The 21,175-nt window shown below is 72.8% G+C and overlaps 5 protein-coding genes across 5 annotated transcripts; 2 read left to right on the top strand and 3 right to left on the bottom strand.

Moving 5' to 3' along the window:
• Positions 1-2,055: 2,055 nt before the first annotated feature.
• On the bottom strand, positions 2,056-5,182 carry AURANDRAFT_65644 (hypothetical protein; the record flags this gene model as incomplete). The annotated part of the gene is made up of 3 exons (XM_009040611.1): positions 2,056-3,640; positions 4,363-4,671; positions 4,746-5,182. 3 exons carry the CDS (start codon positions 5,180-5,182, stop codon positions 2,056-2,058), a joined length of 2,331 nt encoding a protein of 776 aa, XP_009038859.1.
• Positions 5,183-5,320: 138 nt separating this feature from the next.
• AURANDRAFT_29432 (hypothetical protein) lies at positions 5,321-6,121 on the top strand (the record flags this gene model as incomplete). Its single annotated transcript, XM_009040770.1, has 1 exon — positions 5,321-6,121. One exon carries the CDS (start codon positions 5,321-5,323, stop codon positions 6,119-6,121), a length of 801 nt encoding a protein of 266 aa, XP_009039018.1.
• A 2,377-nt stretch (positions 6,122-8,498) lies between these two features.
• On the top strand, positions 8,499-11,164 carry AURANDRAFT_65642 (hypothetical protein; the record flags this gene model as incomplete). Its single annotated transcript, XM_009040771.1, has 3 exons — positions 8,499-9,298; positions 9,513-9,738; positions 9,800-11,164. The coding sequence occupies 3 exons, from the start codon at positions 8,499-8,501 to the stop codon at positions 11,162-11,164; spliced, it is 2,391 nt and encodes a 796-aa protein (XP_009039019.1).
• Positions 11,165-11,178: 14 nt separating this feature from the next.
• On the bottom strand, positions 11,179-12,500 carry AURANDRAFT_60198 (hypothetical protein; the record flags this gene model as incomplete). Its single annotated transcript, XM_009040610.1, has 1 exon — positions 11,179-12,500. The coding sequence occupies one exon, from the start codon at positions 12,491-12,493 to the stop codon at positions 11,207-11,209; it is 1,287 nt and encodes a 428-aa protein (XP_009038858.1).
• A 2,747-nt stretch (positions 12,501-15,247) lies between these two features.
• AURANDRAFT_29489 (hypothetical protein) lies at positions 15,248-15,823 on the bottom strand (the record flags this gene model as incomplete). Its single annotated transcript, XM_009040609.1, has 1 exon — positions 15,248-15,823. A coding segment is annotated over one exon (576 nt), but the record flags the coding sequence as incomplete, so codon positions are not given.
• Positions 15,824-21,175: the final 5,352 nt, after the last annotated feature.

Below are 21,175 nucleotides of genomic sequence, written 5' to 3'. Positions count from 1 at the left end.
GAGCCCGTCTCGCGGGCGCCGCGGAGCGTGCCGCCGCCCCCGGAGGAGCCCGAGGCCGTGTCGCCCGCGCCGCCGACCGTCCCGCCGCCCGCGCCGGAGCCCGAGCCCGCCGCCGCGGAGCCCGAGCCCGCGCCGCCGGCCGTCCCGCCGCCCGAGCCCGCCGTCGTGACCGAGGAGCCCGTGGCCGAGGAGCCCCCGGCGCCGCCGGCGCCGGCCGCGAGCCCCCGGGAGGGCGCGCTGCGGCGGCAGAGCAGCGGCGCCGGCGGGAAGAAGTGCGCCCACTGCGGCCAGACGCTGCCCCTCGGCAAGTTCAGCAAGAAGCAGTGGAAGGCCGGCCCGGGCGTCCGCAAGTGCAAGGACTGCGAGGACGACCACCACTTCTAGAGTCGCGCGACTAAAAGGTCCTCTCCAGCGGGCTCCTCCGGAGTAGTGCGTGTTCCTGTCATCCTGAATCCTGGTAGGGGTGGGCTTGGGCGGTCGTCGCTTATCCAGGGGGGTTCGTGGGGTACTCCGTCCTAGTCCCACGTTAAAGCACCCATAATAATAATAATACTCCGGTTACCTGAACACCTCGGCTCTCGGCCGCGTCATCTTCACGATATCCGACCTGATCCGCGTGCGCCGTCGGCCGCCCACGGGCCGCCGACCTAGTCCCACGTTAAAGCACCCATAATAATAATAATAATACCTGGGCCTGGGCCTGGGGTACTTATTAAGATTTTGAGCGATTTTGCCGGACGACCCGGAGCTTGAGCGACAGCGACGCCCACAGAGAGGTCAAGCACGCGCGCCGAGTCATGTCGTGGCAGGAGAAGAAGTTGGAGTATGAGAATCGCATGGCCCGAGCGAGGGGCAAAAAACTCGACACTCTCAAGACCTGCACGATCTGCGGCGCCGACAAGGCCAAGGCGTGCCAAGGGTGCGGCACGACGGCCTACTGTTCGACGGACTGCCAACGCATCGACTGGCGCGACCGGGGCCACCGGAAGGTCTGCAAGAAGATCCAGGCCGCGGAGGCGGCGCGGGCCGAAGCGCCGACGCGCGCGCCGTCGCCGCCGCGCGAGGTGTTCTATGGCCCCGCGCCTCGGTCGCACGCCGACGAGATCCGCGCGCGCATCGCCGCGGAGCACGAGGCGGCCCGCGTACGGCGCGAAGCGAACCCGGAGCGAAAGCCGCTCTCGGCGCGGTACGGGGGGCGATGCCCGATCTGTCTCGAGGAGTGGGACGTGAATGCGCAGGACGTGCTTCGCGTCTGTTGCTGCCGGACGGTCTGCCGATCGTGCGAGGAGAAGATCGGCTCCGACGCGTGTCCTCTCTGTCGCATGCCGGACCCAGGAAACCAGGCGGGGCAGCTCGCACGTCTTCGCCGCCACGTGGAGAACGAGGTGCCGGAAGCAATTACGTGTTTGGGAAGCGCGTACCACAGCGGTGGGTTGGGCCTCGTGAAATCCGATAAGAAAGCCGCAAAAATTTGGAAGCGCGCCGTGGAGCTCGGAGATGTGCGGGCGATGGTATATCTTGCGGAATTGTACATGACTGGAAGTGGCGTCAAGCTGGACAAGAAGAAGGCGGAGCGGCTCTATCGCACGGCCGCAGATCGGGGCGACGAGACCGCGCAATTCAAAATAGGGGTTTCACTTACTGCTGAGGAGAAACATGAAGAAGCGTTCCGGTACTTCGCGCTCTCGGCGGAGCAAGGCTTAACCTTGGCAGAGGCTTGCCTTGGCATTTGTTACAGGCTCGGAGACGGCACGGAAGTCGACCTCGGCAAATCCAGATACTGGTTCGAGCGCGCCGCTGCCAAGGGCAACGAGCCAGCTATAAGAGAGCTCGCGCGCCTCGACGCGAGTATAGCCTAATTCGTTACGCCGCGTCGTCGCCCGAGCTCGAGATGCTGCGCTTGCGCGCGGGCGGGTCGCGCTTGGCCTTGCCGATTCCTGGCTCTCGCCGACTCGAGTCGCCGAGCTACCCGGCGGCGTTCGCGCTGACATCAGTGATATGAAAATATGGACGGGGCAGACGAGGCGATTTCGCGTGTGGTTGGTAACTCGGGGCCTAGCGCGGCCCGTCGGCGGCGCGCGGGTCGCGGGCGTCGCGCGGGAAGCTCCGCGGCGGCGCGCGGCGCGGGCTCTCGGGCGACCGGAGCTGGCGGTCGACCCAGGCGCTGTGCTCGCCGGTCGTGTTCGGGAAGTGGCGCGGCGGCGGCGGCGGGAGGCTGTGGTAGCTCGCGTTTGGCGGCGGCCGGGAGAGGCGGTGGCGCCGCGGCGGCGACGCGGGCGCCGCGGGGGCGGGCCGCCGCGACGGCTCGTGGCCCGGCGCCGCGCGGCCCGGCAGGCCGTTGACGTCGCAGCGCGCCCCGCCGACGTCGTCGTCGTCGCCCGGCGCCGACGGCGGCGGTGCCGCGCGGAGCTCGAGGAGCTCCGCCCGCAGCGCGCGGACCTCGTCGGCGAGGCCGCGGTCCTCGGCCGCGCCGGCGCCCGCGCGCCGGAGCTCGGCGACCTCGCCGCGCAGCGCCGCCACGCCCGCGACCTCCGCGCGGAGCTCCGCGACCTCGGAGTTGCCGGCCCGGGCGCCGCGGACCTCCGTCGCGAGCGCCTCGACCGCGCGGAGCGCGTCGCCGGCGGCGCGCCGCGCGTCGGCGTCGCTTTCCTTGACGACGACGACGGGCGGCGCGGGCGCGCGCGCCGCGGGCAGGAAGGAGAGCGCGTCGATCTGCTCGCGGAGCCGCGCCGTCGCCGCGGTCCCGACGCTCGCGGCGGCCGGCGCCGCGGCGAGGCGCGGCACGTCGCCGCGGGCGTCGTCGCGGGGCGCGCCGGCGCGGCGCGCCGCGAGGGCGTCGGCCGCGCGGTCCGCGGCCGCGTCGCGCTCGCGGCGCAGGAGCGCGGCCTCCTCCTCCAGCGCGGCGATCTGCTCGGCCTCGAACGCGACGAGCTCCTCGGCGGTGCGCCGCTCCGCGGCGGCGGCCGCCTCGGCGTCGTCGCGGGCGCGCAGCGCCGCGCGCGTCGCGTCCTCCGCCGCCGCGGCCCGCGCGGCCGCCGCGCGCGCGGCCTCGTCGGCCGCCGCGAGGCGCCGCGTCATCGCCGCGACCTCGTCGCGCAGCGCCCGGAGCTCGCGCGCCGCCTCCTCGGGCACGCGGCCCTCGGCGACGGACCGCTCCGACCGGAGGATCTCGAGCGCGACCTCGGCGGCCGTCCGCTTCTTCTTCTCCCTCTCCAGCGCGTCCTCGCAGCGGCCCAATTTCGACTCGAGCGCCCGGACGCGCGACCGGTCGCCCCCGTCGCGGGGGCCCCGCCACTCGCCCCGCGACCCCGACCGCGGCGACCGCGGCTCGTCGCGGCGCGGCGACCGCAGCTCGTCGCGGCGCCGGCCCGCGCCGCCCCGGCGCGCCGCGCCGCCGCCGTCGTCGTCGTCGGACGAGTCGCCGCGCCGCCGCCGCCGCGCGTCGCCGTCCCGCCGCCCCTCGCGCCCGCTGCTCTGGGACACCTCCGGCGCGTCCTCGAGGAGCTTCACGAGCTGCTCCTCGCTGTTCTCCGCGCCGTGCAGGGACCGCGACACGCGCCGCTCCAGGTAGTAGTTCCGCAGCTTCAGGTGGAAGGCGTCGCTCTCCAGGTCCGCCAGGCGCGACGTGAGCACGTCCTCGCTCGACATCGCGCTCGTTTGCCGGCGCTACGGGCTCAAACCACACGGGAACGGCGCCGGAACTGCGACCATCGGCTGCGGCAAATCTCAAACAAGGTCAGCGAGCCGAGCAGGACCACGCGCCACGCGCAGCCCACACCGCGCCGAGCGCCGCGCCGACGACACCTCGCGCAGCACACCCCGCGCCGCCAGCGGCCGCGCTCGCATCGATCGCCGCGCGACGTTTGGCAAAACTTCTCAAGCACCATGATCGCCAAGCGCGTCGCCCTCCTGGTCGGCGTCGCGGCGCTGGCCGGCGCCTTCGCGCCGCCGCGGGCGCCGGCGCGGTCGGTCGCGCCGCGATTCGCCGCCGAGGAGGACTACCTCTGCGACGAGTCCGTGGAGCGCGTGCTCGAGGCCGCGCGCGGCGAACTCAGCGCGTTGTTCGGGTACGAGGCGGAGAACCGCGAGGTGGGCATCACGGGCACGGTGGACTTCGTGGGCATCGAGGGCCCCAACGTCGTCGTGCGCCTCGGGGGCCGCTTCTGGCACCAGCGGAGCGACGTGCTCCAGCGCGTCGGCGCGTACCTCATCGAGCGGATCCCGGAGATCTGCGACGTCGAGATCGAGGACCCGGCCCAGCTCGACGACGCGGACAAGGCCGTCGAGCGCGCCCAGTTCTAAGCCTTACGGAGGAGCGCGCGCGCGTCGCGCTTGTCCTCCTCGGGGCAGAGCGCGAAGTACGCGTCGAACGCCTTCGTCGCCGCGGCGTAGAACGCCTTCGCGTCCGACGGGTCGCTGTCGCCGTCCTTGTTCGTCAGGAGGTAGTCGATCTCGGACTGGAGCTTCTCGACGTTGTCGAGGGCGTCGTTGCGGTGGAGGTACTGGATCGTCTGCTTGTTCGACGGCGGCGTGCCGCCGAGCAGGTAGAGGTTCGCGCGGTCGGGGTCGCTGCGCTCGTAGTAGACGTTGTCGCTGTAGGCGTTGAAGGCGCGCTTGAAGTTCTTCTTCTCGAAGGCGGGGTCCGAGAGCGTCTTTCGCGCCTTCGTCCACCTACGCGTCGGGGGCTTTTGCCGCGCGCGCGCGGCGGCCGCGATCGAAACTTCCGGGACGCGGCGCGCGCGGACCCGTCGCGCGAGTCGAGGAGGGGCGCCAGGCCGCGGAGCGAGTCGTCGAGGCGCACGACCTTGGCGAGGCGCACGGCCGGCGCGTCCTTTTGCTTCGGATCCGCCAATTCGCCCAGCGTCTCGTCGGCCTCGAGCTGGTCGGCGATGCGGATCCACTCCAGCGGCTTGTTCAGCAGGATGTTCGGCTTCCGCGCGCCCTCGTCGACGCGCGGGAACGACGGGTCGAGCGCCAGCGCCGCCGACGGCGCGACGAGCGCGGAGACGCCGAAGAGGAGCCGGCGCCGCGAGGCTTTCGTGCAAGGAGCGTTCCTGGCGATCGTCGACGGCGTGCGCAGCGTGCAAGGACCTTTCCTGGCGATCGTCGACGGCGTGCGCAGCGCGAGGCACGCGTGGACGAGCAGCGCGAGGCGCGCGAACCAGCGCATCGATGCTGCCATCATAAATCTGAGTCACCCTGGTCGTCGCTGAAGTCGATGAGGCAGATTTGTGGCAGCCCAGCCAGCCAGACTAAGGACCGGCGCCAGCGTCGTCTTCGTCGCAAAGCCAGCCGCGACCCCGGCGTCGTCGTCGTCGACATGGCCGCGCTGTCGTCGTCCACGTGCGTGACCGTCACGCCGGTGCCGGCGCTGTCCGACAACTACATGTATCTCCTCGTCGACGAGCAGACGAAGCTGGCCGCCGTCGTCGACCCCGTGGACGCGCGCGCCATGGCGTCCGCCGCCGCGGCCGCCGGCGCGACGATCGCGATGGTCCTGACGACGCACGGCCACTGGGACCACGCGGGCGGCAACGCGGAGCTCGCGGCGTCGCGCCCGGGCCTCGCGGTCTACGGCGGGCGCGGCGACGCCGTCGCCGCGTGCACGCGCGAGGTCTGGGACGGCGACGAGATCGCGCTGGGCGCGTCGACGATCCGCGTGCTGTCGACGCCCTGCCACACGCAGGGCCACGTCTGCTTCGTCGTCGACGGCAACGTCTTCACGGGCGACACGATGTTCGTCAGCGGCTGCGGCAACTTCAACGGCGGCTCGCCGCGGCAGATGCTCGACGCCTTCGACAAGCTCCTCGCGCTCCCCGACGACACGCTCGTCTGGTGCGGCCACGAATACACGCGCAAGAACTGCTGCTTCGCCGCCTACGCGGAGCCGGACAACGACGAGATCCGGCGGCGCCTCGACTGGGCGAAGGAGGCCGGGTCGCTCCACGGCGGCGGCAGGGGCACGGTGCCGACGACGATCGGCGCCGAGCGCGCCTGCAACCCCTTCGCGCGCGTCGACGCGCCGGCCATCGCGGCCTTCTGCCCGCGCGCGGGCGACGACCGCGCGGAGCGCATGCGCCTCGTCCGCAAGGGCAAGGACGACTGGGGCCGCATGCGCTAGGCGGGGGTATTTTTTTTTTTACATCCTGTCGCGCGAAGCGCTGGACGCATGTTCGCAGCGCTTCACTCACCTCAGCTTGGGCAGGGGAAGATACGCTGCCGACGCTCTCGAGCTTCTTGAAGCGGTCGTTGAAGCCGTTCAAACGCGCATGGCGCCCTGACCGCACCTAGACGCAAAACACCACCATGTTCTCCTTCCCCCTGCTGACGAACGACGAGATCCTCACGTGCCTGCGCGAGCTCGAGTTCAGCATCAGCGAGGAGGAGCTGCGGGACCCGGAGCGGCACCGCGTCGCCATCCGCGTCGTGCTCGAGCAGCTCATGGAGATGTGCGTGGGCGTGACGCGCGAGGACCTGTCCACGGCCAAGGTGAGCGTCGGGCGCGAGACGATCTGCTACCCCGAGCTCCACGAGGACAGCATCACGGAGCTCGCGATGTTCCGCGCCGTCGCGGACATGATGCGGACGTGCGGCGTCGCGGACTTTCGGGCTCCGCGACTGGTTCAGCCCGACGCCCAAGCGCCTGCGCAAGAACCTGAGCGCCGTGCTCAACTTCGCCAAGTACCGCGAGGACATGCTCATCGTCTACAAGCAGCTCTGCGAGTGGCGCGACGGCCAGCTCGCGCGCGTCCGCGAGGCGCGCGCCGAGGCCGACGTTGCCGCGCGCGCCCTCGAGGTCCTCGAGGGCGCGACGACGGGCGACCGCCGCGAGGCCGCCGCCGTCGCCGCGGACGTCGACGCCATGGAGGCCGCGGCGGCCGACGCGGCGCGCGGCGCCGCGGCCGCGCGCGCGGCGCGCGGCGCCGCGGCCGACGCCGCGGGCGCGGCGCGGTGCCAGGCCCAGGGCCACGCGGCGGACCTCGAGCGCGCGCGGACCGCGGGCCGCGAGCTCCAAGCCCGCGGCGACGCCGCGGCGGCGCCCGACGCGGTCCGATCCCGGATCGCGGCCGCGGCGGCGTCGCTCGCCGCGCACGACGCGGCCGTCGACGCCGAGGCCGCGGCCGTCGCCGACGCGCGCGCGGGCGCGGCCCGGCTCGCCGACGCCAAGGCCGACGTCGCGGCCGCCGCGGACGCGGTGCTCGCCGTCGAGCGCGACCTCGAGGACCAGAAGCGGTCGCTCCGCGAGCTCCGCGACCTCGAGGCGGCGCGCGCGCGCGTCGCCGACGACGTCCGCGCGCTGGCCACGTGCCTCAAGACCGCCGACGCGAACCGGGACCACGCGGACGAGAAGCTACGGTACGTCGTCGAGCGCGCCGCGCGCGCGGACCCGGGAGGCGCGGCCGCGCGGCTCCGCAGCGAGCTCGCGCAGCTCGACGGCGACCGCGTCGCCCGCGTCGCGCTGAAGCGCCACCTCGACGACCGCGAGCGCGCCTTCCGGGCCGAGGTCGCCGCGCGCGACGACGCGGACCGCGCCGCGGACCTCTGGATCGGCGCCGCGGCCCGGGACCTCGCGCGCCTCGTCCGGACGACGGCGACGGCGCCCCGCGCCGTCGCCGCGTGAACAAGGAAGCGGCGTAAGAACGAAAGCCTCAGTGTTAGGACGCCAGCAGCGCGGCGGCGCGCGCGGCGTCGCCCTCGGAGAGGCCGACGGCCGGATCCGTCCGCACGAAGCGGTCGCGCATGGCGCCGGCCGCGGCGTCGTCGCGGTCGTCGAGGATCACGTAGCTGCAGGCGGGGTCGCAGGCGGCGAGGTACTCGGCGATCTCGTCCGCGCGCGGCCGCGTCCCGTCGTAGCCGTCGCCCGTCGGGTCGCCGGGCGTCGCGCCGACGACGGGCGCCTCGACGCCTTGCCGTTTGAGCGCGTAGGCGACGTAGTCCAGGTGGCCGCGCCAGAACGTCGAGAGGACGACCTTGGCGCCTGTGGTTTCTGCTACTGCCCCCAGCCGCGCGCATAAATCGTCGTCGAGGCGGACGTGCGTCGCCTTGACCGTGCGGTTGAGCACGCCGTCGATGTCGAGGAAGATGAGCGGGCCGCGCTCCCGGTTCCGCAGCGCCTCGAGCGCCGCGACGATGGCGTCGGCGTCGCGCGCGTCGATGCCGAGCTCCTCGGCGTCGGTGAGCTGCTGCGCGTCGTCGATGGCGAGGAGCTGCGCCTCGCTCAGCTCCGCGCACTCCAGGGACTCGAGGGCGTCCGCCGAGACGCCGGCGTCGCGCAGCGCCGCCAGGACGCTCGCTACATTGCCTTTGCCCATGCTCTCGGTCCTGTCGCAAAAGAAGCTGAGCTGCAGCTCAATGAAAGCTCGCCATATCGCGCTTCCCAGCTGTGGCAAGAAGTTGGAGTTGCAGCTTTGCAGCTCACCCAACCGATCGGCCGGGAATCTCGGCCGGGAGCGCCTGGACATTGGGCAGCCCCGCATTACGCGCCGCTTGGCCGGCGCATGGCATCCCTCCCGCCGCTCGCACTGAAGACGCGCGACAAGCCCCTCCACCGCCAGCTGAGCATGGCGCCGTCGCGCATGGACATCGTGCCGGAGAAGATCGTCATGTTCACCGACGCCGGGACGGACCTCGACGACGAGATGGCCATGATCTTCGCGCGCTACCTCATCGAGTTCAACTTCATCGACCTGCTGGGCGTCGTCTCCGTGCTCCACCCGTCCTTCAAGCGCGCGCAGCTCGCGCGGGGCACCATGGACATGATCGGCCTCCACGCCGTGCCCGTGGCCTTCGGCACGGACGGCGGCGACGTCGCGGGCCGCAACGAGGCGCCGGACGCGGCGTCGTTCTCCTACATGCCCCCGGACGGCTCCGAGCGGTCCTTCTCCCTGGAGACGGGGCGGACGCTGCTCTACCGCATCCTCGTCGCCGCGGAGCCCAAGTCCGTCGGCGTCGTCGTCATCGCGTCGCTCAAGGACGCCGCGCTCTTCCTCCGCGACAACGAGGCGCTCTTCGCGGCCAAGGTCAAGGAGGTGAGCATCATGGGCGGCGTCACGGCGGCGAGCGTGGACCGGGGCGGCCTGCTGGAGCCGGACACGGCGCACAACAACGTCTTCGACGCGACGGCGGCCGCGTTCTTCTACCGGCGCTGCCAGGAGCTCGGCGTGCGCCTGGTAATCGTCGGCCGCGACGCGGCCTACCAGGTGCCCATCACGCGGCGCGTCTACGAGGGCCTGGCCCACACGGGCAGCCCCATCGGCTGGCGCCTGCGGAACGCGCAGCGGACGTCGATCGAGGCGTTGTGGCGCCGCGCGGTGTGCAAATCAAATCTTCAACCCGACTTCAATGTGCGCGTATTAAAACGGCTATGATCAGACTCTTCTGCCGTGCTTCGAGAACTTGACGAGAGCAATCGATTCGTCCAAAAATCAGCCGAATCGACTTCGATTTGACCGAGCTAGAGAATTCTCAAGTTTGGCCCCGACGTCCCAGCTCACTGGTTGATTTGCACACAGGCGCCGCGCGGCGTCGGAGGGCGACGCGCGCGCGGGGCTGCCGGCGCGCTGCGACGCCGCGTGGTTCAAGGCGACGTTCTGCGGCGGGGATGGCGGCGTGGACGACCGCGGCGCCGGGGACCCCATCTGGGATCTGGTGAAGTCGTTCAACATGTACGACACCTTGGCGCTCATCGCCGCCGTGCCGCTCCTCCGGGACCTGCTCTTCGACCCGGTGGCCGTCGACGTGCCGGCGACGCGGGGCGGCGGGAACGGGCGCGTCCCACCTGCTCATCGGCGTGTCCAAGGAGAACGACGGCTTCGCGAGCCCGGAGGCGAAGGCCGAATGCGCGTCGCTGCTGCGCGCGGCCTACGCGACGGGCCTGGTGCTGGACCACCACGCCAAGTCGCAGATCGTCGTGACCATGCAGGTCCAGCCGAACAAGGCCGACGAGTTCATGGGCCTGGCGCTGCTGAGAGCGCTCATCGAGCTCCAGGCCGTCGACCTGCTGGGCATCGTGCTCACGTCCGAGGAGCGGTTCGGCGAGGTGACGACGCTGGAGGCCGCGGCCGCGCGGACGCGCGCGACGCTCAACGCCCTGGGCCTGCACAACACGCGCGTGCTGGTGCAGCACGCGTCGAAGCGGGCCTGCCAGCTCGAGGAGCTCTACGCGCGCGCGCCGCAGACGGGCGTGCGCCTCGTCGTCATCCACTCGCAGACGGACGCCGCGGACTTCGCGTCGCGGTCGCCGGAGCTCTTCCGCGAGAAGACGCTGGGCGCCGTCGTCATGGGCGGCGTCGTGGCCACGGGCCTGGGCGTGGAGGACGACGGCGTCGTCCCCTGCGCGGCGCTCGTCCCCGACGCGGACGCGTCGAACAACCGCGCGGACGAGGTCGCGGCGACGTTCTTCACGGCGCGGTGCCAGGCGCTGGGCGTGCCCATGACCGTCATCTCGAGGCACCTGGCCCTGGCCTGCCGCCTGCCGAGGAGCGTCTACGACGCGCTCGGCGCGCGCGGCGGGCCCGTCGGCGCGTCGGTCTGCGACGCGCAGCGCGCGTCCATCGAGCATTTGTGGCGCCAGGTGCACCTGCCCGCGGGCCACCGCGACCGCCAGCGCAAGCTCGCGGACCGCTGCGACGCGACCTGGTTCCGCGACACGTTCTGCGGCGACGACGACGCGCTCGTCGACCCGCCGCCGTCGCCGAGCAGCCCGTCGACGCCGCGGACGCCGCGGCGGTCGCGCGACGCGCCGCCGCTGCCGCCGGCGTCCGAGGACGTCTGGCCCTACGTGTCGAGCTTCAACGTCTACACGCCCCTCGCGCTGCTCGCCGCGGTGCCGCGCATCGCGGCCCACTTCTACGACACGCGGCGCTACGACGTCCGCGGCACGACGCACGACGTCGTCGGGTCCACGCAGGCGGACCCGGGCGCGCGCGACGTCACGGAGCTCCGGCTCTTCCTGTGCCGCCTCATCTTCAAGGGCGTCCTCATGAACGCGTCCCACTTCCCGGACGACCCGCCGTCGTTCGCGATCGACGGCGTCGGCACCGTCGACCTCGACGACGCGGTCCCGGACTGCGTCGACCTCCACCACGAGCGCCTCGTCGCGAAGCAGGAGACCATCTCCAAGACCATCCTCGCGCGCATCCTCGCCCTCAAGTCGCCCAAGTAACGGCGCGGTCCGGGCGGGCCGGTTACGCGGGGCGGCCGCGGGCTAGGCCGCGGCGGCGACGTCCTCGTGCTCGGGCTTGTGCGGCGCGGCGGGGAGCGCCGTCGCCTCGCCGGCGTAGGCCTTGAGGACGTTGAGGGCGATGACGACGTGCTGGACCTCGGACGTGCCCTCGTAGATCTCCGTGATGCGCGCGTCGCGGTAGAAGCGCTCCGCGGGCATGTCGGAGACGTAGCCCATGCCCCCGAGGACCTGGATGGCCTGGTGGGCGGCGAAGGTCGCGGCCTCGGACGCGCAGAGCTTGGCCATGGCCGCGTCCTTGGTGTAGGCGAGGCCCGCGTCCTTGCGCGAGGCCGCGCGCCACGTGAGGAGGCGCGCGGCCTCGAGCTTGCAGGCCATCTCGGAGATCTTGAGCTGGATGGCGTACAAATTCGTCAGCGGCTTGCCGAAGGCCGTGCGGTCCGCCGCGTAGGTCGCGGCGACGTCGAGCGCCGCCTGGCCGATGCCTAGCGCCTGCGCCGCGATGCCGATGCGGCCGCCGTCGAGCGTCCGCATGGCGATCTTGAAGCCGTCGCCGCGCTCGCCGAGGAGGCAGGACTTGGGGATGCGGCAGTCCTCCATGATGAGGTTCGCGGTCGACGACCCGCGGATGCCGAGCTTGTCCTCGGCGGCGCCGACGGAGAAGCCCTCGGCCTTCGTGTCCACAAGAAACGCGGAGATGCCCCGGTGCTTGAGGGACTTGTCCGTCGTCGCGAAGACGACGGCGGCGTCGGCCTCGTGGGCGTTCGTGATCCAGGCCTTGGTGCCGTTGAGGACCCACGCGTCGCCGTCGTCGCGCGCCGTCGTCGACGCCGCGCCGGCGTCGCTGCCGTTGCCCGGCTCGCTGAGGCCGAAGCAGCCGAGCTTCTCGCCCGCGGCGAAGGGCGCGAGGAACTCGGCGAGCTGGGCCTCGTCGCCGTTGGCGCGGACGGGCGCGCAGTAGAGGCTGTTGTTCACGGACATGATCACGCCGGTGCTCGCGCAGCCCCGGCTCACCTCCTCGAGGGCCACCGCGTAGGACAGGGCGTCCATGTCGCCGCCGCCGTGGGCCTCCTCGACCATCATGCCCATCATGCCCATCTCCCCGAGCTCCGACACGACCTCGCCGGGGTAGCGGTGGAGCCGGTCCACCTCGCCGGCGATGGGGTAGAGCCGCTCCTCGGCGAAGGCCCGCGCGACGTCGCGGATCTGCTGGTGCTCCTCGCCGAGGGCCGCGAGGCTGCTGAACTTCTTCGGGCCCGGGCGGGCGGCCCGGGCGGCGAGGCGGCGCGACGCGGAGGCCAACAGAGCCATGCTCTTGAGATATGAAGAAGAGGCAACTCTCGGTGCTCCGTCGAGATCGGCCGTGTCGTTGAGGTTTGCTCCACGGTGCCGGGCGTCGGGGCAGCCCGTACTTATGGCGCAAGCGCGCGAGGCGAACCCGTTCCGGGCGACGAGCGAGCTGCGGCGGAGCACGGCCTACGGTGCGTCGGACGCGGCGCCGTCCCACGACTCCTGGCCCGGGGCCCTGGGCGTCGTGGGCAGCGGCACGCACCGCGGCCGCGGCGCGGCGCGCCCGAGCGAGCACGCCCGGGGCCACCCCGGGGCGGGCGCCGGGCGCCGGGGGGGCGAGGCGCGGCGCGACGAGGCCGCCGTGAACGACCTCTCCTACGGCGAGGGCGCCGCCGCCGCCGCCGGCGCGCGGCCGCCGCCGGTGACGATCCCCGGCGACGCGAGCCCGCGGCGCGACCGGTCCGCGAGCGACCCCGCGCGGGGGACTCGGGAGGACCCGCCGCCGCCGGGCCGCGACCGCGACCACAACGACGCCCAGCGCGAGGTCGCCCGCCTGCGGCGCGTCGTCGCGGACCAGGCGCGGCGCATCGCCGCGCTCGAGAGCGAGAACGCGCGGCTCCGGTCGTCGGCCGTCGACGCGTCGCTGTCGCGCGTGCTCGGCGCGAACCGCAACTCGGACAACCGGCGCATCCAGAGCGCCGCCGACGCGCTCGGCCCCAGCGACCAGCGGGGCGCCGACGAGAACCTCTTCGCGCGCGACGGCATCGAGGGCGTCTTCGGGTTCGAGACGGGGCAGGGAAAGAGTGATTCAAGTTCGCTTCAACGTGAGTGTTTTGCGCGCGCCTGTTCTGAAAAAAGCATCCACGCGTCGAGACCGTTCCGAGAGACGATCGCTCGTCCAAGAATCAGCCGAAACGAGTGGAAAACGGCCGAGAGAGCAGCCTTTGAAGTTGGGCATTTCGCACTCTTCTCCTGCCCAGGTCCGTGACGCCGACGCGCCTCGGCCACGGCGGCCGCGGCCCCGCGCACCGGGGGGGCGGCGGGCGGCGCCGCGAGGGCGGCACGTGGCTCGACGACGACGCCGGGGGTGCGTCCGCGCGGCCGCCGAACGCCGCGCGCGCGCTCATGGCGCGGCAGCAGCAGCACGCGACGCCGCCGCCGACGCCGCCGCCGCCGGCCGACAGCCCGCCGCCGACGCCGCCGGCCCAGCACGTGAGCCGCGCGCCGCGGCGCGGCGCCGACGCGCGGTCGCCGACGAACGGCGGCCTCTCGAGCGAGCGGCCGCGGCGGACGCGCTCCGACGGCGCGCAGCCCGCGGGAACCCCCAAGGCCGTCGCGCCCATCCCCTTCGCCGAGGAGCCGCCGGCGGCGGCGCCGCTCTACATCGCCCACGACAACGGGCCCCTGGGCGACGCCATGACGCGGCTCGGCGGCCGGGGCGAAGTCTTGGTCGAGACGAAGCGCGGCGCGCTGCTGTGCCTCGTCTACGGCCGCGTGCGCTACAGCGGCCCCGTCGAGGCCGCGCGGTCCGTCGGCGGCGCGCTCCTGAAGGGGGACCGGGGGTCCCTGGTCCTCGAGCTCGACCGCTGCCACGCGCGGTTGGTCGACCTCGCGTCGCGGACGCGGCCGGGCTCGAGCGACCTTCAGTGCCTCTCGCTCCTCGACGGCGCGCCCGTGCCCTTTAGCACCGCCGACGACGTCCGGGCCTTCTTCGCGGGCTGCGAGAGCCGCGTCGACGTCATCCTGAGCCCCCAGCGCTTCCGCGACGACGGCAAGCAGCCCAAGTCGGCCGTCGCCGTCGACGAGGCGCCGTTCTGCCCCTACTGGGACACGGACGTGCCGCCGCGGAAGCTCGCGCCCCAGTTCCGCTCCGCCGGCGTCGGCTACATCCGCCTCGGCGACGACATGAGCCGCAACGGCCTCGCGTTCGTCTCCTGCGACGGCTCGAGCTTCATCTCCGACGCGGGCGGCGCGGAGCCGCCGCCGTCCGCGGCCGCCGTCTCCGTGTCGCGGGCGCGGCTCCGCGGGAGCCAGCCCCGCTACCCGGGCCGCGAGCCGGCGACGCCGCCGAGCCCCGCGTGCAGCGACTCCTCCGCCGTCCGCGCGGGCGCCAAGCGCCTCAACGTCCACAAGTGGTGAGCGCGGCCGGGCCCCCGCGATCCTTCCGAGTTAAAAAAGGCCCGCCTTCTTCTTCTTGAGGTCCTGCTTCCACCGGGGCAGGGCCGCGAAGGCCGCCCGGTCGCAGCCCAGCGCGGCGACGAACGCGGCGTCGTCGAGCGCGTCCTCCTTCCGCGCCGGGTCCGCGGCCGCGGGCCGGGGCGGCGGCGGCGGCTTCCCGGACACCATCGGCGGCGCCGCGGGCGCCGCGGCGGGCGCCGCGGCGGGCCGCGGCGGCGGCGGCGGCGGCTTCGCGGACGCGGGCTTCTCAGGCTCCGCCGCGGCCGCGGGCCGCCGCGGCGGCGGCGGCGGCTTCCCGGACGCGGGCTTCTCAGGCTCCGCCGCGGCCGCGGGCCGCGGCGGCGGCGGCGGCGGCCGGCTCGGCGGGATCGTCGACGCGCGGCGCGCGGGCAGCGGCGGCGCGTCGTTCTCGTGGGGCGGCACGGGCGGCGGGTGCTCGTGGGGCGGCGCGGGCGCCGCCGGGGCGCCGCGGGGCCGCGGCGCCATCTTCGTGCCGTACGACGTGACGCGGTCGACGCCGTAGGCCGTCCCGTCGACGTGCGCCGCGTGGCAGGTCACGCAGGCGCGCTGGAACGACTCGCCGGCCCTGGCGTCCGCGTCCGGGAGCAACAATTTCTCGCCCGAGCACGCGTGGCACACGAGGCGGCCGCACTTGCGGCAGTGGTGCTTGCGGTCGAAGAGCGTGAAGAGCTTCCCGCAGAGCGAGCAGTCGTCGCCGTGGCCGTCGACGGTCCAGACGGGGGCCAGCGCCGCCGGCGGTGCCGCGCCCGTCTTTTCGCGCCGCGCGGCCGCCGCGGCGGCGACGGCCTCGGCCCACGACTCGACGGACAGGCCGTCGCGGCCCGCGTCCGCGGAGACGCAGAGGAAGCTCTTCGCGGGCGACTCGACGCGGAGCGCCGTCGCCGCGCCGTGGTGGCCCAGGCCCGCGACGACGGTTTCCAGCGGTAGCTCGTGGTTGAGCTCGAGCGCGTCGCCGTTGGGCACCGCGCGGCAGTAGAGGAGCGCGTCGTCGAGGAGCACGAAGAGGTACTGCTTCGGCCCGCCCCGGTTCACCTTCTTGAGCGGGCCCTCGCGGAGCACGCGGCGGCCGGCGAGCGGCGCCGCGACGTCGCCGCGGAGGAGCGCCGCGAGCTCGGCCGCGCGCGCGCGGCCGCCGCCGGCGTCGTAGGCCATGCTCTCGTAGCGCTGCATCGACGTCGTCAGCGACGCGAAGGCCGACCCGAAGACCGCGCCCACTCCGGACAGCGCGCTCGGGCTCGCGGCGTCCGCCGCGGGCGCCGGCGACGGCGCTCCCGCGGCCGCCGCGGCGCCGCCGACGGGCGGCGGCGGGCGCCCGGGCGCGGCGCCGCCGACGGGCGGCGGGCCGCGCGGCGGACCGCGCCTCGGCGGCGCCGGCGCCGCGGCCGGGTGCGGCGGCGCCGGCGCCGGCGCGGCCGGCGCGTCGGCCCGCCGCGGCGGCAGCGGCGGCGGCGGCTTGCCGGAGACCATGGGCGGCGGCGCCGCCGCGGGCGCGGCCGCGGGCTTCGGCTTCGTCGGTTTCGGCGGCTTCGGCGGCGGGGCGGCGCGCGGCGGCGCGTACGGGTTGAACTCGGCCATGCTCGAGTGTCAGACGGCGTGGGACATCGTGCTCTCCCGGCGGGCGCCGGGCAGCCCCACGCGTCCGAAACCGAGGAACTCTTGAGAAAGCACCGTCGGCCGGATGCGCCGTCGGCGATCGTGCGAGGAGTCCTACGTCGCGACCCGCGTCGACGTCTCGAGCCATGCGCCCGCTCCTGGGCCTCGTGCTCCTCGCCGCGTCGCGCGCCGCGCACGACGCCACTGACGTCGCGAAGATGTACGAGGCCATGCGCGCGAGCGTCGACGCCTACGGCGACCGCTACGGCGGCCGGCCGACGGCCGACTGGAACGCCAGCGACCCGCGCGGGTCCGCGTCGCGCTTCCTCAGGTCCTACCTGTGGAAGACCGGGGACGAGGACGGCACGGTGCTCCTGTGGAACAACAAGATTTTGGTGGATCGCTCGTTCGTCGACGCGACCAACGAGGGCAAGCAGCGGAACCACGTCCGTTTCCTCGCGTCGATGCGCGAGCTCGGCTACAAGCTCCCGAACGCCGCCTACCTCTGGTCGCATACCTCCACGGGCCAGACGAAGCACGACAAGGAGCCCGTGCTCATCATGGCCAAGGACCGTCCAAGACCCGGCATCATGGTGCCGAACCCCTACGTCGCCACGTTGCAGGATTGGCACGATTTCCGCGCGCGGCTCCACGAGGCGAGCCGGCACCACCCCTTCGCGGAGCGGGAAAAGACCGCTTTCTGGCGCGGCGCGATCCGCCACAGCGAGAAAGGCTCGGCCGCGGGGGACGCCGGGCTGGTATGCAAGAAGGATTTCGGGAACTACGCGCGCCTGCGCGCCGTGGCTTTGACGTTGGACGATCCGGCGCACGTCGACGCCAAGTGCCAAGAGGCGCGGCACTGCAAGCCGCGCACCGACGGGTCCCTCTGCGACGGCGTTAAGGATAAACGCGGCGAAATCCAACCGATGCCGTACACGCACGCGCTGGAGGAGGCCGCGAAACAGCCGGAGAAGCTCAGCGACGGGAATTGGACGTCGCAGGCGGACTACGCGAAGTACAAGTATCTGCTGAACTTGCCGGGGTCGACGCACGGCTCTTACTCGCGGAATCTGAACCATCTGTGGTTCCTCGGCGCCGTCGTGCTGCAGTGGCGCCAGCCGGCGGTCGAGTGGTACTACGCGGCTCTCAAGGAGGGCGCGACGCACCTCGAGGTCGACGGCGACGACCTGCTCGCGACGGTGAAGGATCTGGAGCGGAACGCGTCGCGCGCGGCGGCGCTCGTCGAGGGCGCGAAAGCCGTCGACCAAAACCTTTTATGCCCGAAATGCCTCGCGGACTTCTTCGTCGCCGTGCTCGAGAAGCTCCGGGACGCCTACCGCATGGACACCGTGCTGGACGACCCCTGCGCGATGGCGGCGTTCTTCGGCGACGCCGCGAACCGCGAGGCCGTCGGCTGCGACGGCCTCGAATTCGTCGAGATCGTCGCGTCGCACGACACGTTGTTCCGGGAGCGCGTGGACTCGTGGCAGCACTCCTTCGAGGACTGGCAGGACCCGCGGATCCAGGCGCGCAAACCGTCCCGCACGGACATCCTGCCGAGCGACAAGCTCTACGGCTGGCACACGCACGCGCTCGTCGACGCTCGGCCCATGCCGCCAGGCTGCGGCTGGATCGCGAGCCACGCGGCAGTCGAGTGCAGATCCAAACGCGGCGGGTAAGGGTGGCGTCTCTCGTCCCGCGGCGGTGTCCCGGGAGTGCTGGTCGGGAGGCCTTGGGAGCGTTCACGGAGTACGAGTTTGCCGCCGCGGTGGTTACGATTTTCGGCGAGCAGTTCTCGAGTGGCGAGACGACACGTTGCCGCCCTATCTTGGCCTTGCCGGGCGCCTTAGGGCGCAACGATGTGTCGCCTCGCGCGGCACATCGCCCTCGCATCACTCCTCACGATCACCGACGCCGCCTTCCAAACATTTAAACGCCTCGAGCGCCTCGACGCCTGGCTCACGAACGCCTCCGCTCCTCCCACCCACTGGCGCGTGCGCTCCCCCGACGACCTGGACAACCGCACGGACCACGTCCTCGAGCACGGCGGCCTGAAGGACGTCTGGCTCTCGCAGCTGCGCGACGGCCGACGCGTCGTCGTCAAGGCGCTCCGCCAGGAAGAACCGTTCAAACTCGGCGGCCGCGCGAGCGACGTCGCCTCTTCCTCGAGGGCCTCCGGGGCGAGCCGGGCATTCCGGAGCTGTTCGGCGCGTACGAGACGCCGACGCACGTGGTGTGGGCGACGTCGAACGGCGGCGGCCGCGTGGCGACGGGGACGAACACGGACCCCGAGAAGCGCGACCTCGAGTACTCGGAGGTCTACGACGCTCGGGCGCGCGGCGCGCCCCTCGACCTCGCGCGGGCGTGGCTGCGGTGCTTCCGGAGCTTCGGCGAACGGGGCGGCTTCGTCTTGACGGATTTCAAGCCGAACCAGTTCACGCTCGACGCGGCCGGCGACGTCTACCTCGTCGACGGCCCGGCGCCGAACTCCGGGCCGATCGCCCGGCTCGCGCGCCGCCACTTCCAGGCGCGGGGGTATCATCCGAAACACAGCTGGTGGCACAAGGCGAACAGCACGAAGCAGGCCCACAAACTCAAGGAGGCGCGGATCTACGTCGAGGGCATCGGCATGGAGCGGCCAGACAAGCCGGACCTCGAGCCGGGCGCCGCGCGGCCCTGCCCGAGCGACGACGCCGACGCGGGCGCGGGCGTGTGCGCGCGGCGCACGCACCCGTACCACAACGGGTGCCGCACTCGATCAAACATGCCGCGCAAGTGCGGCGAACGGTGGCTGAGCGGCCCGGAGGTGACGGACTGCGTCGACGGCGCCTGCGCGCCCTTCGACTGGCGCGTCCACGTCTTCGACGCGGCCGCGCGAGAGTGGATCCTGCCGCACATCATCGCGGTCGCGGAAGACCGGGCCGCGGCCGCGCGGCTCGAGCGGCTCCTGCCGCGGATGATGAGCGAAGACCCGCGCCGCCGGCCGTCGTTCTCCGCGCTGCTCCGGGAGCTGGGCGAGAGATGACGGACCTTAAGCGTGGTTTTAGTGAAGCCCAGTGCCCACCTCTTCAGCCGAGGTCTAGCGAGGCACCTATCGGCCGAGTAGGCCTCGGAGGCCTTGCAATTACTGAAATGTCACAGATTGTCCAGCGAGCTGTTTCTCGAGGCGACCAATAATGCTCATCGCTCTGGCGGCGGTCGTCGTCGCGCGGTGCGGTGCCCTGGACGCGTCGCGCGTGTACGCGGCCCTGAACCGGTCCGTCGACGCCTACCCGCCGCCGCCCGGCTGGGTCCGGGGCGACGTCGGCGGCAGCGCGCGGCGCTTCCTGCGGAGCTACCTCTGGGACAAGAAGACGACGGTCCTCATCTACGAGGGCAAGGTCTTCGTGGACCGTTTGTTCATCGAGGCGAACAACGACAAGACGCGGAAGCACGTCAGCTTCGTCAAGTCGCTCCTCGCGCGCGACGGCGCGAAGCGGCTGCCGAACGTCGCGTACCGGTATTCGACGACGTCGACGGGCGAGTGCCCGGGCCTCGAGCCCTGGGAGCCGTGCCTCGTCATGGCCAAGGACCCGCCGGACCGGCCGGGCGTGCTGATCCCGAACCCCTATCTCGGCGACTGGCGCGACTGGCACGACTTCCGGAAGCGGCTGCACGCGGTCGCCAAGGACTCGCCCTTCGAGAAACGGAGCCGCCGGGCCTTCTGGCGCGGCGCGATCCGCCCGGGGAAGGCGGACCCGGCGCACCGGAGGCACGACTGCGCCATCGCCGGCGGCAACTACGCGCGGCTCCAGGCCGCGAGCCTCACGCTGAGCGCGTCGCGGTTCGTCGACGTCCGCTGCGGGTCCACGGGCGTCTGCGCGCCGCGCGAGGACGCCCACTTCTGCGACGGCGTCGAGGGCGTGCCGCCCATGCCCTACACGCCGGACATGGTCGCCGTGGCGAAAAAGCCGGCGATCGTCACGTCGCCGCGGTGGACGATGCAGGAGGACTACGCCAAGTACAAGTACCTGCTGAACCTGCCGGGGTCGACGCACGGCTCCTACTCGCGGAACCTGAACCACCTCTGGTTCCTGGGCAGCGTCGTGCTGCAGTGGCGCCAGCCGGCGGTCGAGTGGTACTACGCGGCGCTCGCCGACGGCGCGACGCACGTCGAGGTCGACCACGCGACGCTGCCCGAGGTCGTCGAGGCGCTCGAGGGCGACCCGGCGCGCGCGAAGCGGCTCGTCGACGGCGCGACGGCGGTCGACCGCCGCCTCCTCTGCGCGGACTGCATCGCCGACTACTTCGACGCCGTCTTGCGGCGGCTGCGGGACCGCTGGCGCGCCGACGTCGTCCTCGACGACCCCTGCGCCTTCGCCGCCTTCCTGGAAGCCGACGCCGACGCCATCGGCTGCGCGGGCCTGGACCTCGTGGAGATCGTCGCGACCTACGAGAACAAGCTCATGTCGAACGTGAACTCGTGGCGGCACTCCTTCGAGGCGTGGACGCCCCTGGCCAAAGACGGCGCGCGCCACGACGTCGACGGCTCGCGCCTCGACGAGCTGCCCCGCATGGAGAAGTCGGCCCACGGCGGCTGGACCCACGCGCTCGTCGACGCGCGGCTCGTCGGGAACAAGACGCGCGGGGACCTCGGCGGCTGCGGCTACCTGCTCCACCACGCGACGCGCAAGTGCGAGGGGAAGTCGAACCCCGGCGGGCGCCGGGAGCGGAAGGGGAAGTCGAAGCTGCTCGGCCGGCGCCGCAAGAAACGGAAGGCGGGCCGGCCGGCGACGCCCGCGGAGGCCGGCCCCGCGTCGCAGTAAACCCTATGCTATGGGGCGGGGCGAGGCGACCCGACACCCCCGCGGCCCGCGCCTGTGTCGAGCTTCCTAGTTTACCCGTGGCGGCACTGGTGCTTCTTCTGCTTCG

The sequence above is a fragment of the Aureococcus anophagefferens genome (genome assembly GCF_000186865.1).
Source record: "Aureococcus anophagefferens unplaced genomic scaffold AURANscaffold_16, whole genome shotgun sequence".
Classification (NCBI taxonomy): Eukaryota; class Pelagophyceae; order Pelagomonadales; family Pelagomonadaceae; genus Aureococcus; species Aureococcus anophagefferens.
The sequence above is the reverse complement of the archived record's forward strand: the minus strand, read 5'-3'. Positions and strand labels throughout refer to the sequence as shown.